The sequence below is a fragment of the Pelophylax lessonae genome, assembly GCF_965119305.1.
Source record: "Pelophylax lessonae genome assembly, chromosome: 6".
In the NCBI taxonomy this organism is placed as follows: Eukaryota; Metazoa; Chordata; class Amphibia; order Anura; family Ranidae; genus Pelophylax; species Pelophylax lessonae.
In genome coordinates, this window is record NC_138773.1 from 204,253,516 (window position 1) to 204,271,644 (window position 18,129).

The window sequence follows — 18,129 nt, forward strand, 5'->3', positions numbered from 1 at the left end:
AATTGCCATTGTAATTCTAATAGTAATTTGGATTAAAGTAAAAAAAAAAAAAAAAAAAATGTAATGTAATGTAAAATATAATCTACCAAGTCAGAAGAAAATATTAAACAAATTCTAATCAAGTTTTCATACAATGATGTAAATTTGATATGTTTATAGCAAGTTGTATAGATTTGCTTTGATAGAAGATACAGTTTGGTAACTATGTATAACCAAAGGACGGAAGGACAGCGATTGCTAAAAGCCCAGGAAGGCATGGGAGGCATTGGTTGGGAATGACGTTTTGGAATTTGAAGGGCTTCTTAGATCTTGATGATATGGAAAACTACTTTATACGTATAGTAGTGAAAGTATATGTATGGCCAAAACTTTTTTTAGGTTTGGATAAATTAGGGAAGAGTTAAGTGTCCTGTTCATCTATTTTTACTGCCTGTGGCCCTAAAGGAAAAGATAGCAATTTCTCTGTTAGTGAATGTCACCAGAATAGGTGTCCTTATTGAAATACTTCCCCTCATCTCATGTTCTGGTGACAACTGCAACATTTTGGAGTTCTTATCACTTTCTGTCTCAGTGAGCAAAAAGCCCAGTGCCAATGATTCCTTCAATACACTACTGAAAACAAAAAAAGAAAAAAACGTGGCAATAGTAACACTTTAAGCTGCTCCTAAGCAGGTTTATACTTTACCCATTAATAGACCATCCATGGGTGAAAGCTCAAAAGAACTGCTGCCGATCCTAAAGCTAAACTCCAGGACAAAAACAATAATGAATTAAACCTAATGATCTGTGTCCTGTTGATGGATGCTGCTACAAAAGGTAAAAATTCAAAACTTCATTCATTTTGAATTAAGCAAATAATTTGGCTCCAAAAAGTACACTCTTGGCTTTAGTACAATGCATACTGTGAAGGCTATGTGGGTCACTCACACCCTCACCTACTCCATTTATAAGAACATCTTGTATTCTTTTCACAGAATACAAGGTGTTGTAGAATTAGAGTAGGGGAGATTGAGACATTTATCTGCCCTTTATCCAATCATGGAACACATTATATTCAGTGAAGATTACAAGGTGTTTCAGGAATAGAAGAGGTAAAATGCAACTCACCCACATAGCCTTCATTACTTGCATTGTATTAAACTCGGGAGTATATTTTCAGAGAAACACACCACAAAGGCAAAGGAGGGGAAATAAGGGGATTTTTAGTGATGCCTAAATATTGGTTTAACGATGTTATAGATAAAAATTAAATTATTTTATTGAAAAAATATTGAAATCATTCCCAAATAAAACTCATAGAACAGAATTGACAAGCATGACATATGACAGCATAAAACACTACACATAATAAAGCAATAAACAAAAACTATCTAATGATGAATTGCCAAATTTACAATGAAGTGAAGTATGTGTCCAGAGCACCGACGCGTTTCAACTTAATTAGTCTTCCTCAGGGGGATGGTAAAAATTGGCATCAGATTAGAGTTTCTGGAAAACATAGATGAATAAGTATATATACATACAGTCTAACATAAAACAGGCTGTACATAAAATGAAAAAACTTTAACTTACAAAAGTAAACAATTCAAAAACATCATGCTTGAGGTCCATATAAAAAAAGAAAGGTAAGGCTGCCCTACATCCACAGCACTTTATCCTGAACATAAGGCACATAAAGCAACAACCCAGATGTTTGGACTGAGTAACTCTAATAGAAATGCCAAACAAAAAAGAAATCATAGGTATATAGACAGGTATAGTCTAATTCAAAACACAAAATTAAATTTCCTTGGGTATTGGAAAGTAGCCCAAATATAAAAAAATATCTTCAGGTTCATGCCAGCGTTTCTGGGTCTATAAGAACCCAATTAGGGGTACTCCAGGTGCATGATTTGTCCCTCGACACTATCATTTTAAGAGCCAGAGGTTCTGCACTTACGTTAAATCTGCTTTAACGCCTTGATGGCTAAGCCTTTTTCTGACACTTGTTACTTAAAAGTTAAAATCAGAATTTTTGATAGAAAATTATTTAGAACCCCCAAACAATAAATATATATTTTTTAGCAGAGACCCTAGAGAATAAAATGGCAATCGGTGCAATATTTTATATCATAATGTATTTGCGCAGCGGTCTTTCAAATGCAATTTTATGGAAAAAATACACTTTCAGGAATTAAAAAAAAAAAACAGTAAAGTTAGCCAAATTTTTTGTATAATGTGAAAGATGATGTTACACTGAGTAAATTGATACCTAACAACCTAACAAGTCAAACTTTAAAATTGCTTTCACTCGTGGAATGGCGACAAACTATGTTACTTAAAATCTCCATAGGCTACGCTTTAAAATGTTTTAACAGTTACCAGTTTACAGTTATAGAGGAGGTCTAGGGCTAGAATTATTGCTCTTGCTCCAACAATTGGGGCAATTCCTCACATGTGTGGTTTGAACACTGTGTACATTTGTGTGCACGACTTACATGCGTTCGCTTCTGCAGGTGAGCACGGGATAGGGCGCTTTAAAAAAAATGCTTTCTTATTTATTTTATTTTTTCTATTTTTACACTGTCCCTTTAATTTTTTTTTTATCACTTTTATTGCTTCCGGCTTTGTTCAGGGCTCCAGGCCAGCCAACAGACGTGTCAGCTGGTCGCTCTGGCCTCCTCCTGGTGGGACGGGAGAGCCCGTGGAGGGTGACAGGAGAAGGGAACACCCCCTCCCATTGCTTGTAATAGTAGCCAAGCTGCTAATTGGCTGCATCGGTGGTTATTACAAAAAAAGCTGATCATCAGCTCTAAAAAAGCAGTACCAGGTTGATACTGCAGCTGCAACCCCTTGAAGCAGAAGGCTGCATATTTGCATTACGTTGGCGTCAAGGGGTTAACCATAGAAATTCACTTTATGAGTTAAATGTATTTTAACACAAATTAAAATCAGTAATGTCTAAATGATCATAAAGCACAAAAATAAAGCACATTATTCAAAAAACTGATGTAATTACTTTGACTGTCTACCTATAAGTGAACTTTAGTAGCAAAAATAAGAATCAGTAATGTCTAAGGCTGGGTTCACACTAATGCGGTCTACAACATTGCATGTCGTTTGTACAGGAGTCGCACTAGATTCTTGTACAAATGACTTGTGAATTCTGTGCGGTGCAAATTGAGCCATACATTATGTTCACACCAAAAAAGTTCAGACCCATGCGACCTGATTCCATCAGTTCGTACTGCAATCTGCGAACTGATTTTGGGGTGTCATTAACTTTATATTGACACCCCCAGCGGTTCGCAGAGTGCAGTGTGAACCGCCTGCAATTCTGATGTGGTGCGGGAACCCGCACAGGAATCGCTGTGGTTCCCGCACCGCATCAGTGTGAACCCAGCCTTAGTAGACTTGCCTATTAAATATAGCACTATATACAAGAAATGGGCAAAAAAATTGCAGAGGGGCATAAGACTGAGACATTTTTTGGATGCACAGTACATGTGTTAAGAACCCTAGCAGTTCACAAATGCGCTTCTATATTCATGTAGTAGCATGGGGTTTGCTAATGACAAAAGATAGAGCTATAAATAAGCCTGGCATAAGCTGCTGTTTTGTTGGCAATATATCACAGGTACCAAATTATACATTGCAATAAATGATATTATGTATATCCTTTAACAGATTTATGAGTGGATGGAACAGATTAAAGATAAGCACAGTGATGTAGTGTCACACCACCTTCTTGGAAATACCTATGAAGAACGGAACGTCAACTATTTAAAAGTAAGTGAGAATCTCTGGTCCTGAGCACTGCAGCCTGGTCTAGGACTTTCTCCAGCCTGTGATTGGACAGTAGCACATTAAGGAATTCATGCGTCTGCTATCCTTTCCTATAAACTTCTTCATTTTTAGAACATTCACATTCTAGCCAAAATCTTTGTTTTAGATTTGGACAGAGCATGGAAGAGTTAGAACAACTATCAACGTTTCATTGTTGTGTTTGTCCCTACCTGTCGCTGTTTGGATTTCAGGTGGATACCAGAAGTAATAGAAAATCTATCCACGTCCTATTTTTTGACAGATGTCAGAACAAAATAGAGGAAGAACCCTCTAAAACACATTTATAAATCAGAGATGAGCTTGGGTTCAGTTGAACTTGGAAGGAAGCTGTCAGTGTTGGCCGAATCAGCCATGGCCGGGACATTTCCTGCATGTGCACAAAGGGGTGAAGATGTTCATGACATCATTGACCTAATAAGGCCACTTGGGATGAGCTTAAGGCCCCTTTCACACATTCCGTCGATGGAGCCGTTCTGCCCAGCGGGGGATCGATCCCTGCTGAGCAGGCAGATGACAGCTGAAAAAAAACGGAAAAATTATCCTACACTTTTTTTATACCTGACATATAAGCAAGGATACTTAATGTGTGCAGTGTAAGAGGGAATTTATGTCATGCATCTTAAATGAGTGTATGTAACATGTGAGCAAGTCTTTTCTGTGTGTAGGGCTTTTTTACCTTGTTTATTATTGCATTATATTTTACCAAAAAGTTAAAAAATAATATTAAACAAAAAGAATGAGCTAACCCTTGTGTGCCATAATCCTAGTATTACTTAGAAGAGAAAAAACGAGTGGTACAACTAGAGTTGCCCAGTCTGGAGTTGTGGACTTTAGAGGCACAAACTGAGTAGGCACAATTTGATTTAATTAAAATCTATACATTTTATTAAAGGTATACATTAAAAAAGAGAACAATTTACAGCTTATAAAAAGGATTGCCCTTTGTGAAAAAAGTCTTCATGTAGATTCAGAGTGAATATACAAGCATTGTACACAATTGATTTATAAGAGATACGTGTGTTGTACTGTTCTGGCAAAGTCAACGCGTTTCGCATTACGCTTCTTCAGGACCCCAGATGATTGGGTAATCTTTTAACAAAGTAAGCAAAGATATATAATAATTAGTCATCCATACATACAAATTACAATTGCATTTATATAGAAGAAAACTCTTTACAATTGTGGTCATGGGAACTAATAAGCAGATGCATAGACCAACCTCCTCCAGTGCAACATGCTGTGTCATCCACAGTGAGCTACGTTAAATGGGGGGCAAACAGGACCCACCTATGTTACAAAATAATGATATTAGGGACTATGATAGTCTTCCAAAGTATTTTGGCTAGAGACATTATTATCGGTAGATATTATTTTCATAGTTACCTATAGTTACTAGCAGGTATCAGGGAGGGAGGGAGCGGCTGGGCAGCAGATGGTGTTAGTGTTGTCAGGTTCGCACTCCACACCTGAATATGGAAAATGTATCTTTATTATCTTATTCTGTGATCTGCTGATCTACTGATATTAATTTTAGATATTTTACACTTGTATTTACCTTGAGAGCTGTGTAAAGAGGAATCACAGCTAGACTATTCTATGTGTTCCATATATCACAAGGGGGAAAGAGAGAGAAGGGTAGCAATCCATATTCTGAGATATAGATGTCAAGGTATTTTTCTTCGTATAGTCTACAACAAAAGTCAATTGAAGGTATAAGTTCTAATGACTGAAAATGCCATAATAGTTTGTTCTCCAGTATTTGGCAGTGAATACTTACAGGCAACTTATAACTCAAGATATGATTGATGTAGGGTAGTAGTATTAAAGGTGTTGGCATCCCACCAAGTGGGGAAAGGGAAAAATTCCCATGTCCCATATAGTGACAAGAAAGTCCTTTGGTTCTAAGACAGAGAGATAACATATATATGTTTAGTGCTTTGAAGGGCTCTAGAAAGGTATTTCAACCTAGTGTGTGTCCTGGCCACAGCTCAAGGTGCAAGTGTACTCACATAGTTGTCTGCCTATCTCCACATCCTAGCTGTCCTGTTTCGTTCAGTGGTGGTATAGTGGCCTATATAGTCCCAAACACACCGGCCGCTAATTCTGATCTACCAGTTTCTTTAGATAGGTTGGCTGAATAATTTTTATTTTATTAGGCTTTTCTTTATTTATTTTCACCTTCAGATTTCACCACGAACACACTTACAGACAGAGGTTGACAACACACACTCACCCTTCTGTAGCAGGACAACAGAAACAAATAAAGACTACAAAACCCCCTCCCTCTTCTATTGGCCATAACCAATGTCGAGTGATGTGGTTCTGTAGTCCTCAGAGAAAAATGTAACTGATAACAGTCAGCACAGGTAGCAAGCACAGGGATCAGCTCACAGGATTACCAGCAAGAAAAGCTATTTTTTAACCTAATAAGCAGATATAACAAAACACTCTCAATAGTATATTTAACAGACCAAAAGGGACCAAATAAGAAAAGCTTATTGTTAAGGTTTACATACACTTTAACCCCTTGTCTACCAAGTTACGTTTAACCATTTCCCACCTGTAATATGTCATATGACATCCTGGACTTTGAAAGTGTATACCGAGATGATGCCTGCAGCTACAGGCATTATATCGGTATCTTTCTTTTTCAGCCGGCGATGCTGTTTAATGTAAAAGCAATCCTAGTGGCTTAATAGCTCCTGGATTGCTTTTACATGTGGTGGGTGGGGGTTAGGCAAATGCATACGTAAGTCCTGCGCGCATACATAAACAGTGTTTGCACCACACATGTGAGGTATCTTCACAAACGTCAGAGTGAGAGTAATAATTCTAGCACTGGACCTAAATTGGTAACCTGTAAAGGCTTAAAAAAAGTGACAGTGCAGAGCTCAGAAATTCTACATACATATAATAGTGTACATAAATGAAATGCTGGAATTCATAATCATCCAATTAAACCAAAAAAAAAATTAACATAAATAGTACATATAATGAGGGGTAATCACCATTAGCTGGCAACCATCCTTAAAAAGTGCCAATAGTACAAACAAAGTCCCAGAATTATGTGCAAAGATGAATATCAATCTTACTCCTTAAAGAAGTGCTAATAATGCAAAGTCCCAAAATGGATGCAAGGATGAATATCAATCTTCCTCCTTAAAGAAGTGCTAATAATGCAAAGTCCCAAAATAGATGCAAGGATGAATATCAATCGTCCTTCTTAAAGCTGATCTTCACTGCATCTGAGCACCACAAACCAAAAAACACCATATCATTAATTTTTTATATTCAAAGCAAACGCCCCATCCATGTCTCCATGCTTTATTTTGGTGAGGAATCTCTTTGAAAAACACTCCATAGCATTTCTGGATGTGGCCATCTTTAGTAAGGGCAAATGATTCATGTGGCATTTACTTCCTGCCCTTAACTCAAGTATGCATGCAGGAGATTGTGCTTAGCTGAGAAAACCCCGTTCTCCTCTCCTCCCCTCCTGAAGACTCCTGGGATGTATGACATCATTTGCCTAGGCAGGAAACCAGGAAGTAACTGAAGAAATGTAAAAAAAAAAAAGTCTAACAAGTAAATATGACACACTTTCCTATCTATTCACTATTGCTAGTAGCATGAGGATTAAAAATAATCAATGTTGATTGGGAGAGTGAAGTTAAACTTTAATAAATGCATATGCAGTGTCCCCAAGTGCAAAGGAATTCACGTTGTCGCCAATAGTGCAACGCACGACCACCTCTGCAATGCACTCACTAGATAGAGGAAATGTATAAGCAAAAACACATCCAATTCATATATCACTCAATGTTCATTAGACACCAACAGCACAGACGATCCTTTCTCTGCATATAAAGCTCATACCATGGAGTCCACACAGAAAAAGTATATAGTGTATTATTCTAATAAAATATGACCTTTAGTACATAAAATAAGCAATTCACATGACAAGTATTTTAAAATGCAATAAACTCAACCCAAAGGCCCCCGATCCGACTTGTTGACTTGGCGGCGAGACAGCAGCACGTACAGGCCCCACCCAAGGGGTGCTTATTAGCAGTATTTTTGGGAGGGAGAATGATATTCATCTTTGCGCCTAATTTTGGGACTTTGTTTGCACTACCGGCACTTTTTAAGGATGGATAACATGTACTGTTTATTTATCTCAAATTTTTGGGGGTTTAATTTGATGATTATGAATCCCAGCCTTTCTTTTATGCACACTATTATATGTATGTAGAACTTCTGAGCGCTGCACTGTCACTTTCTATATCTGCATATAAGGTTGGCTGATTACTTTGTGCTAGCTGTTTTTTTTTTTTTTTTGTGTATGGCCTGCCCTACTGTTAAGAGAGGGCTGACATGAGGGATCTAAACTTCTTGAGTTAAACTTGGAATCCCGGATCTCCTTCACACCTAGATCCCGAGGCTGAGCATTCTGCTTTCATAAAGCATGAGATTCATGAACATAAAACTCATATTTCCTCCAACAATCTTCAAGATGATCTTAAACAAGGATAATGAGATAAATTGCATGTGTGTCTTTCTGACAAATATATATGTTGTAGGTTGGATTGCCTTCAAAGAAGACAAAACAAGTCATAGTTATGGATTGTGGAATTCATGCACGAGAATGGATTTCTGCAGCTTACTGTCAATGGTTTGTGAAAGAGGTATGTATATACTGTATATCTTTTTATTTCTAACATGACTCTGTATATGACTGTTTTGAACCACAGCTCATTGTGCACCTGTGGTGATTGCATTATGTGGCTACTGAATGAATGATAAGAAGATTATCATATTAACCACTTTAAGACCGGAGGATTTGATGGCTCAATGAACAGGCCCTATTTTGCGATTTGGCACTGCGTTAAAATTGCGTGGTCGCGCAACGCTGTACCCAAACGTCCTTTTTTTTCCCACAAATAGAGCTTTCTTTTGGTGGTATTTGATCACCTGTGCGATTTTATTTTTTGCGCTATAATCAAAAAAGAGCGACAATTTTGAAAAAATAACAATATTTTTCACATTCTTTTATATGAAATTCTCCAAAAAAAAAAATTTAAAATCAAAATGTTTTAAAATTTTAGGTCAATTTGTTTTCTGCTACACATTTTTGGTAAAAAAAAATCACAATAAGCGTATTTTGATTGGTTTGCGCGAAAGTTATTGCGTTTACTAACTACGGTAAAGATTTATGCAATTTTTATTGTTTTTTTTTTTTTTTACTAGTAATGGCCGCGATCTGCGATTTTTGCAGCGGACAGATCGGACCCCTAACTGACATTTTTGACACTTTTGGGGGTACCAGTGACATTACTACAGTAATCGGTGCTAAAAATATGCACTGTTACTGTAAAAATGACACTGGCAGGGAAGGGGTTAACTGTACTGGTGATCGAGGGGTTAAATGCGACCCTAGGGGCATGATTCTTACTGTAGAGAGGCGTGGCTTGTAAGATCATCACAGAGACATGCGATCCTATATAGCAGGATCACATAGCCTCTGGGATCATCTATGGGAGAATGACAGACAGCTGTGTTTACATCAGCCGTCTGTCCTCTGTCAGTGGCGGGGGATTGCGAGTGGCTGGCGGCCATCGGAGCTGCCGGTCACACGCACTAGCTCCCCTGCTGACAAGCGGGGGCGGGAGCGCACAGCCGGCGGCGCGCGCTTGCCCCCTAGAGTCTCCTGAGCGAGCCCAGGAGTGGCTGCCTGCCGCAGTAAAACTGTGGTGAGCAGTCGCTAAGTGGTTAAAAGTCTTGGTTATACTGTAATTTGTGGGCTTTCTAGATGAACTGCCATTGTTGCTGTAAATATCTCACTAAATACATTTGAATACACATAAATATGATCAGACAGAATGATGTGTGGACAGTTCAGTGTGCAGACCATGTACTGGCTCCTCCACATTAGCCAACTAGAAACATTTATAGTCTGTATACATGCTACTATAATATCAACAGGAACCTGAGGCACTCAATATTCCAAGATTTTCCATTTTTTAATTTATGTTTCTAGCCCAAGTTCAGGCTTCACTTCCTAATGTCCCCCTTCCCCTGGGGCCCACATGTATTTTATGCTTTTTTTTTTTTTTATAACTGCCTTCTTCAGGTGTCTTTATCATGTAAAAACATGGTCATATGACACACAGGGCCCTCTTCTCCAATGCTAGGCAGTCAATAAATAATGCAAAGATTAGTGCTTATGTCATTACAACTTGAGTTCAGGACACTGTGGTTATGCACCCTCAGAGGGTAGGCCCATGATGTCGTGCCTTCACAAGATGCCCTCCTAGTTTAATGACTTGGTTGTCATTTCACCTGTGACACAGAGGATATCTAGTGCTGAAATAGAATTACTGTGGGAACAACACTGGGTAAGAGGTGAGTATTGCAGAAAAAGTGGGTGAAAACACTGCGCTAACTAGAAAGAAAAGCCGCTAGCACATCCAACTGACAAAAAAAGTGGTGCAAAAAAAATGTGTAAATACGCTAGAAAGTAAACAGTGAATTGTTCACATATGTAATACAAAGATCAAAGAATTAATAGAGATTCAATGAAAAATTCTAAAGAAAACGTAATAACTTATCAGTACATATATAAGTGATGTGAGTCCATATAGAATGTGAATAGAATATAAGTGAAAAAAATATATATGTAGAAATCCAGCCAGCAGAAACTAAATGGTATGAAGATCAAATAACTGAGGGATAATGAAAGCGATAAAAAATTCCTCAATGATGGTAGTAAGTAATATGCGCTTACCCCAATGTATGGACTTACATTCCCTTACGGTAAATAAGTTAGATAAGCCAGTAGAGACCAATGAAGGGAATCTCTGAACTAGATGTCACCAGATTATCCTAGATGTATATTCTCAAATGAAGAGGAAGAGAAGATCTCTCATTGGCCAAGGATGTGTAATCCACCAGACTTAGTGGACCTATACTGCCCTATAGCATATAGGTTAAGCAAATATTAAACAGAATACTCCCACATGCAGGGTGTTTGAAAACCGACTATGGGTAGGGTAATCCAAAAGAGTGTATCAGGTCCCATCACCAAGATAAAAATATGGTTCAATTACGCTTACCAGACATTGTGGACCTGTATAGCCATATAGCAAAACAGGTCTAGCTTGGCATGGTAAAACCAGGGATTACTCTGGAATGGATGTTTACACAGGATGTTCAGGGGAGCTGCCAAAAGGTAGTGGATGTAGGAATGGTGAGTCCCTCACTCGTTAACCATGTAAGCAAGCCAAATAAAAATACATAGCGTGATACTGCTATACCAAAATTTATTAAAAGAAAGACTTGTACTTACAAACATCCAATAGTAATCACCATGATAAAAATCAAGAAAGGCCGGTTAAATCAATTTGATGCGTTTTGTTGTAGACAACATTATCAAAGGATATAGCCTGTGTGAGTATTACAGCTTAGGCTGCATTTTTTATTTTTTTACCTCATGGGGCAAAATACCCCAAAATTGGGATTTTAGATTTCACTGTGGTAAGCCACAAACATTAAAACTTTCCACCCGTGCTATAGCCGAAAGACGGCTACAGGCTTCCAGTGCTGGGAGAGCATCAATAGACATCCTCCCATGATCGCGCTGCCAAAGCGCCCCCTGCGGCACGCGGGCAGCGCGCTCTGTGATTGTCAAGTCCTTCGGACTCAGCTGACCACAGAACACGGTAAAGGGCCAATCACAGAAGCCCTTTGCCACGTGGTCAGCTGATCACAAAAATAAACAGAAGCTGGTATTGGCTTTTTTCATGCTATCAGCATGAGGAGAAAACAAGAAAGCCGGTAACCGGCTTTTGTTACAGGGACATAGGTCCCACCAGTGCTGCTAATCAGTGCCAACCAGTGCTACTAATCACAGCCCACCAGTGCTGCTAATCAGTGCCTACCAGTGCTGCTAATCACAGCCCACCAGTGCTGCTAATCAGTGCCCATCAGTGCTGCTAATCAGTGCCCACCGGTGCTGCCAATCAGTGCATACCAGTGCCACCTATCAGTGTCCATCAGCGCTGCCAATCAGTGCCCCTCAGTGCCTCGTCATCAGTGTCACCTATTAGTGCTGCCAATCAGTGCCACCTACCAGTGCTTGTCAGTGCCTATCAATGCTGCCTATCAGTGCTCATCAATGTCATCTATTAGTGCCCATCAGTGCCACCCATCAGTGCTGCCTCATCTGTGCCTCCTCATCAGTGCCCACCAGTGCCACCTATCAGTGCTTATCAGTGCCGCCTCATCAGCGCCACCTCATCAGTGCCTATTAGTGCCCATCAGTGCAGCCTATCAGTGCCCATCAATGCCCATCAGTGCAGTCTCATCAGCACACATCAGTAAAGGAGAAAAATTACCTGTTTGCAAAATTATAAAGCAAACTATGAAAATGTTTTTTTTTTTTTTTTAAACAAAATGTTCAGTCTTTTTTTTTGTTTCTTTAGCAAAAAATAAAAAACCCAGTGGTGATTAAACACTATCAAAAGAAAGCTCTATTTGCGTGAAAAAACATAAACATTTTGTTTGATTACAGCGTGGCATTTAATTGTCATTCAAAGTGCGACAGCGCTAAAAGCTGAAAATTGGCCTGGTAAGGAAGGGGGTATAAGTGCTCAGTAAGCAAGTGGTTAAAAATATCCTGTCATAATAGAAATATGTGGGGCATTCAAAATTTTCCTCCTTCTAATGAAAAGTTAGCTTTCTGTCTGTGTCTAATGCCAAAACTTTTGAGTTGCAAACCTAGAAGAATCAAGCTGTATAATAGGTGTCAGAATTATTTACCTCTACACCTTTTCCAGCTCAGTGAACCATTGAAGCTAAAGTCTCATAATTTACAAGCAAAGGGAGACAGACTCATAGATTGTATAAATAATCAAAGCACCACGTCCCAGTTGAATATGTAAAGGGAAAAGAAATAGGGCTCAAAGATTGAGGGGGACTTTGCAATAAGGGTGCTGGTAGAACAAATATAATGGTACAATTGAAATATCAAAAAATATTAATTTTATTAAAGAAAACAAATCATTAAAAATTAGCGTACTGTATTCAAACAGATACACAGCATCAATAAAAAACATATACCATTTCAGACCATGTTCTTATATGCAGTTTAAATACCATAAAGTGTACAACAATTTCTACAAAAGGGTAAACCGTGTAGGGATTTATCCTGTACCGCAGAATATTGATGTTTTGTGCGGAGGTGTGGAGATATCCACACGTTCAACCCGACATGTTTCACGGCCGGTAGCCGCTTCCTCAGGGGTATTATTTTACGCACATAGAGAGGGAAATATTTGTTACACACAAATTTTATGGTAAGAACACTGAAGTGGAAAAAAGAGAAAAAAAACAACATTGGGTAAGTATAAATATTCAAAGAATTTCTCATAATGTTAATGGTGTAGATATTAATACATTACACTGCAACATAACATTAAATATTTTACAAGTATGTCCTACTGAGATAAATTGATCAAATATGTAAAAAATAGTGTATATCACACCTGTCTAGTATATGGTCAGTCACCAGAGTGGTATCATGTCAGGGCCGCAAGGTAGAGGGGAGGACCCCCCCGGGGCGGATACGGGAGCGTAGCCAAAGAGGAGGGCAACACTGCTGGGGTAAGGACTTATATGTCTAGAATTGAAGAAAATTGTGTAAAGAAACAAATATTGGTATGGATCCTATATGGTATATAAGGTTCCATATATTAATTTGTACAAATGTCTAAATATTTATATTTATATTTAGACATTTGTACAAATTAATATATGGAACCTTATATACCATATAGGATCCATACCAATATTTGTTTCTTTACACAATTTTCTTCAATTCTAGACATATAAGTCCTTACCCCAGCAGTGTTGCCCTCCTCTTTGGCTACGCTCCCGTATCCGCCCCGGGGGGGTCCTCCCCTCTACCTTGCGGCCCTGACATGATACCACTCTGGTGACTGACCATATACTAGACAGGTGTGATATACACTATTTTTTACATATTTGATCAATTTATCTCAGTAGGACATACTTGTAAAATATTTAATGTTATGTTGCAGTGTAATGTATTAATATCTACACCATTAACATTATGAGAAATTCTTTGAATATTTATACTTACCCAATGTTGTTTTTTTTCTCTTTTTTCCACTTCAGTGTTCTTACCATAAAATTTGTGTGTAACAAATATTTCCCTCTCTATGTGCGTAAAATAATACCCCTGAGGAAGCGGCTACCGGCCGTGAAACATGTCGGGTTGAACGTGTGGATATCTCCACACCTCCGCACAAAACATCAATATTCTGCGGTACAGGATAAATCCCTACACGGTTTACCCTTTTGTAGAAATTGTTGTACACTTTATGGTATTTAAACTGCATATAAGAACATGGTCTGAAATGGTATATGTTTTTTATTGATGCTGTGTATCTGTTTGAATACAGTACGCTAATTTTTAATGATTTGTTTTCTTTAATAAAATTAATATTTTTTGATATTTCAATTGTACCATTATATTTGTTCTACCAGCACCCTTATTGCAAAGTCCCCCTCAATCTTTGAGCCCTATTTCTTTTCCCTTTATAAAGTCTCATAATGATAGCCAGGCAACTAATATTTTCAGAAGGAATGGTCAGTAGTGACAGCCTCCATGACAGGTTTCCTTTCAATTCAAATTTTAAAAAAATATTCACATAATGCAGCAGGGTTCTGTTTTGATGTAAGTAAGTTCCCTTGAGCTGAGGACCTGTAGGCATTTAATGAGCGCATAATGCATATACTCTAAAAATGCACGAGCTATGTTCCTGATGGATTGCTTTTGGATTCTTGATTCCTGAGGATGAGAAACTATTGTGAGTTCCACAGGCTTTAGCAGCAGATTCACCAGAGCCCCCTTCATTTTATCCTTTCTTATTTAGCCAGGCTCTACCTGTTACCGTCTTAGCTAGATTCATGATTGTCTATTAAAAATGATGGTTACTAGAGGCAGCTAACAAGGCCCTATCTAACTCTTCTATTTCTCCAGATTCTTGCAAGGTACAAGAATGATGCATTGCTGAACAAGCTTCTCAAACAAGTTGATTTCTATATCATACCTGTTCTAAATGTTGATGGATATATTTACAGCTGGACAGATGTAAGATCATTCTACATGTTTGCTTTTATTTCGTCATTGAGAAGGACTATGCAGAAAACAGTTAACATCTATAAAGAATTATCTTTCCATTTCAGGAAATGCAAAACTTTGAGATTCCCAATAATAATCACTGCATTTTTAATATTATCGTTGTTGTATTATGCTCTGCTGAAAAATTCTAATCCTATTCCTATTATTGTTATTATTTGAGGGTATAGTAGATCAACCAAAACGTTATCAGCACAGGCAGTCAAAACCTTGCTTTACAATGGTATTCCACAATTGTCCATTGCAATCATTTCATCTTCCATACATAAAGTGGTTTAAACCCCATTTATGAAATCTGCCGGGTCAGATTTCATGAATGGGGTTTAGAATCACTTAAGTATGGAAGATGAAATGATTGTAATGATTGACTTATCTCTCTCCAAAGCCCTAGGTGCTTTGTCTTTCTGCTGCTCCATTCCTCTGTTATTAGCATGATAACTTCTGGCAAGCTCTCTGACACACGAGATAAAAGCAGATGGAAATTTGTGATGGGGAGGGAGCTTAGAGATAGCTAAGTAGATAGCTTGTCCATTCAGACTGCAGCTCTGCAAGTTTCTTCATTCCTCTGCCTATGTGGAGGGGGGGAGGGTGTGTGTCTTTCTTCAAATTAGCTCACACAGTGAATGCCCAGACTCCTAAACCCACTGCTGAATGAGGAAATAAGATTTGTAACACGAGGTGCACTTTCTGTAGAATCTAGAAAGCTGAAGACAGCAGATAATACATGTAAAACTTTTGTAGGGAGATTTGTTTTATCTCCCTGTATAATCGGAGACTATTCACTTCACTAGGTATATGTCAGAGATTACATCCACTTTAAATTGCAAACGTTGGATGACAGACTTTTCACGCCTATGTGAACCTTAAATGAAAAGTATAATACATTTTAAGTGATCAGAAATTTTGAATTCGTTTTGCAATGTTACCTTTTTACCAAACCTATGCTTTGCCCATGTAAGGCAAAGCAACAAGTTTGTTTTATTGCCCCTTCCCTTGCAGCCCATACTTATTTTTGATTGCTCCCCTGCCTTTATACAGCTACCTTCTCATGTGACAGCACTAAAGCTTAATGATCGGTCCATCGCTGTCACATTACGACAGGGAGAGTATCCAAGCCAATGTAAGCTCTGAATATACTGGCTCAGAAGCTGACCAGAGTAGTAGGGGAGTAAAAAAATTTAAGCATGTGCTAATGGGGGAGGCAGTATTAGAGTAAACCTCTTGATTACTATTAGCCAAAATTGTAGATTGAATGCTAGAGGGAGCTTTTGATGAATCTTTTTTAACAACTACAAAGATATCAGTCGCATAGGGAATGCAACTCAAAGTCATAGTAAAGGCATTTTTTTTTACACTACCGTTCAAAAGTTTCACAGACAATTTCATGTTTTCCATGAAAACTCACACTTAGAATAGAAAACATAGTCAAGAAATTGACAAGGTTAGAAATAATGATTTTTATTTGAAATAATAATTTTGTCCTTCAAACTTAGCTTTCATCAAAGAATTCAGCAATTACAGCCTTGCAGACCTTTGGCATTCTAGCTGTCAATTTGTTGAGGTAATCTAAAGAAATTTCACCCCACACTTATTGAAACACCTCCCACAAGTTGGATTGGCTTGATGGGCACTTCTTAAGTACCATACGGTCAAGCTGCTTCCACAACAGCTCAATAGGGTTGAGAATCTGGTGACTGCTCTGGCCACTCCATTACAGACAGGATACCAGCTGAATGCTTCTTACCTAAATAGTTCTTGCGTAGTTTGGAGGTGTGCTTTGAGTTATTGTCCTGTTGTAGGAGGAAATTGGCTCCAATCAAGTGCTGTCCACAGGGTATGGCATAGCGTTGCAAAATGGAGTGATAACCTTCCGTATTCAAATCTCCTTTTACCTTGTACAAATCTCCCACTTTACCAGCACCAAAGCAGCCCCAGACGATCACATTACCTCCACCATGCTTTACAGATGACGTCAGGCACTCCTCCAGCATCTGTTCACTTGTTCTGCATCTCACAGATGTTCTTCTGTGTGATCCAAACACCTCAAACTTAGATTTGTCTGTCCATAACACTTTTTTCCAATCTTCCTTTCTCCAATGTCTGTGTTCTTTTTCCCATCCTAATCTTTTCCTTTTATTGGCTAGTCTCATATATGGTTTTTTCTTTGCCACTCTGCCTAGAGGGCCAGCATCCCGGAGATGCCTCTTCACTGTGGATGTTGAGACTGGTGTTTTGCGGGTACCATTTAATGAAGCTGCCAGTTGTGGACCTGTTAGGCGTCTATTTCTCAAACTAGAGACTCTAGACCACAGCATTGTCTCTGAGTGCAATTTTATCCACACAGGGCCCTTCCTCCTTTGTGCCTGCTGTATGCCTGCTGTATGCTGTTATTAAGTAAGAGGCTTTCTTTTGTTTTAATTAACAAATGTGTTAGACATACTTCACTATGTGTGATCCCTTGCCTTTCTTTGAGTCACACCACTAAGAGAGCAAGTTTTTGAATTGTCTGATCGGTATCCCCTGGAGGTATTTGAAGCAGCTGGGATCATCCCATTCATCCATTCTGCCAAAGGTGTTATCGTCAGTGTTCAGTTGCAAGTGGAATCTGTCCTGGTATTTTTGACCCTTTGTGGTCAGTGCGTTGAGGTGAGAGGCCATTCTATATGGTGGTGGATTTGTAGTTTCAAGACCACAGCATTGGCTCTGAGTGCATCTTTATCCACACGGGGCCCTTCCTCTTTTGCATAGACTATTCAATTGATTCATTTTAGTTTTAGCAATGCACTAATTTCCTATTAGAGTCTCTAATGTACTTTTCCTTTTGCTTAGTTGTGCACCAGGGCCTCCCACTTCTCTTTCTATTCTGGTTAGAGCCCGTTTGTGCTGTTCTCCGAAGGGAGTAGTACACACTGTTGTAGGAAATCTTCAGTATCTTGGCAATTCCTTGCATGGAATAGTGTTTCAGAAGAAAGTTCTCTTTTTCTGGCCATTGTGAGAGTATAATCAAACCCACAAATGCTGATGCTCCACATACTCAACTAGCTCAAAGGAAGGCCAGTTGTATAGCTTCTCTAATGAGCACAACA

At 38.6% G+C, this 18,129-nt stretch overlaps 2 protein-coding genes across 2 annotated transcripts in view; both read left to right on the forward strand.

The window, feature by feature from the left end:
• The window catches only part of LOC309558932 (uncharacterized protein), a 754,545-nt gene that overhangs the window by 688,058 nt on the left and 48,358 nt on the right, over positions 1-18,129 (forward strand). The gene's annotated exons all lie outside the window — the stretch shown is intronic.
• LOC309558933 (carboxypeptidase O-like) overlaps positions 1-18,129 on the forward strand; it is a gene marked incomplete at both ends in the record, with an annotated part of 53,437 nt that overhangs the window by 27,733 nt on the left and 7,575 nt on the right. Inside the window, 3 exons of the mRNA XM_082262030.1 lie at positions 3,667-3,768; positions 8,403-8,507; positions 14,885-14,995. Of these exons, the coding sequence (XP_082118156.1) occupies positions 3,667-3,768; positions 8,403-8,507; positions 14,885-14,995 (318 nt within the window). The remainder of the gene's footprint in view (positions 1-3,666; positions 3,769-8,402; positions 8,508-14,884; positions 14,996-18,129) is intronic.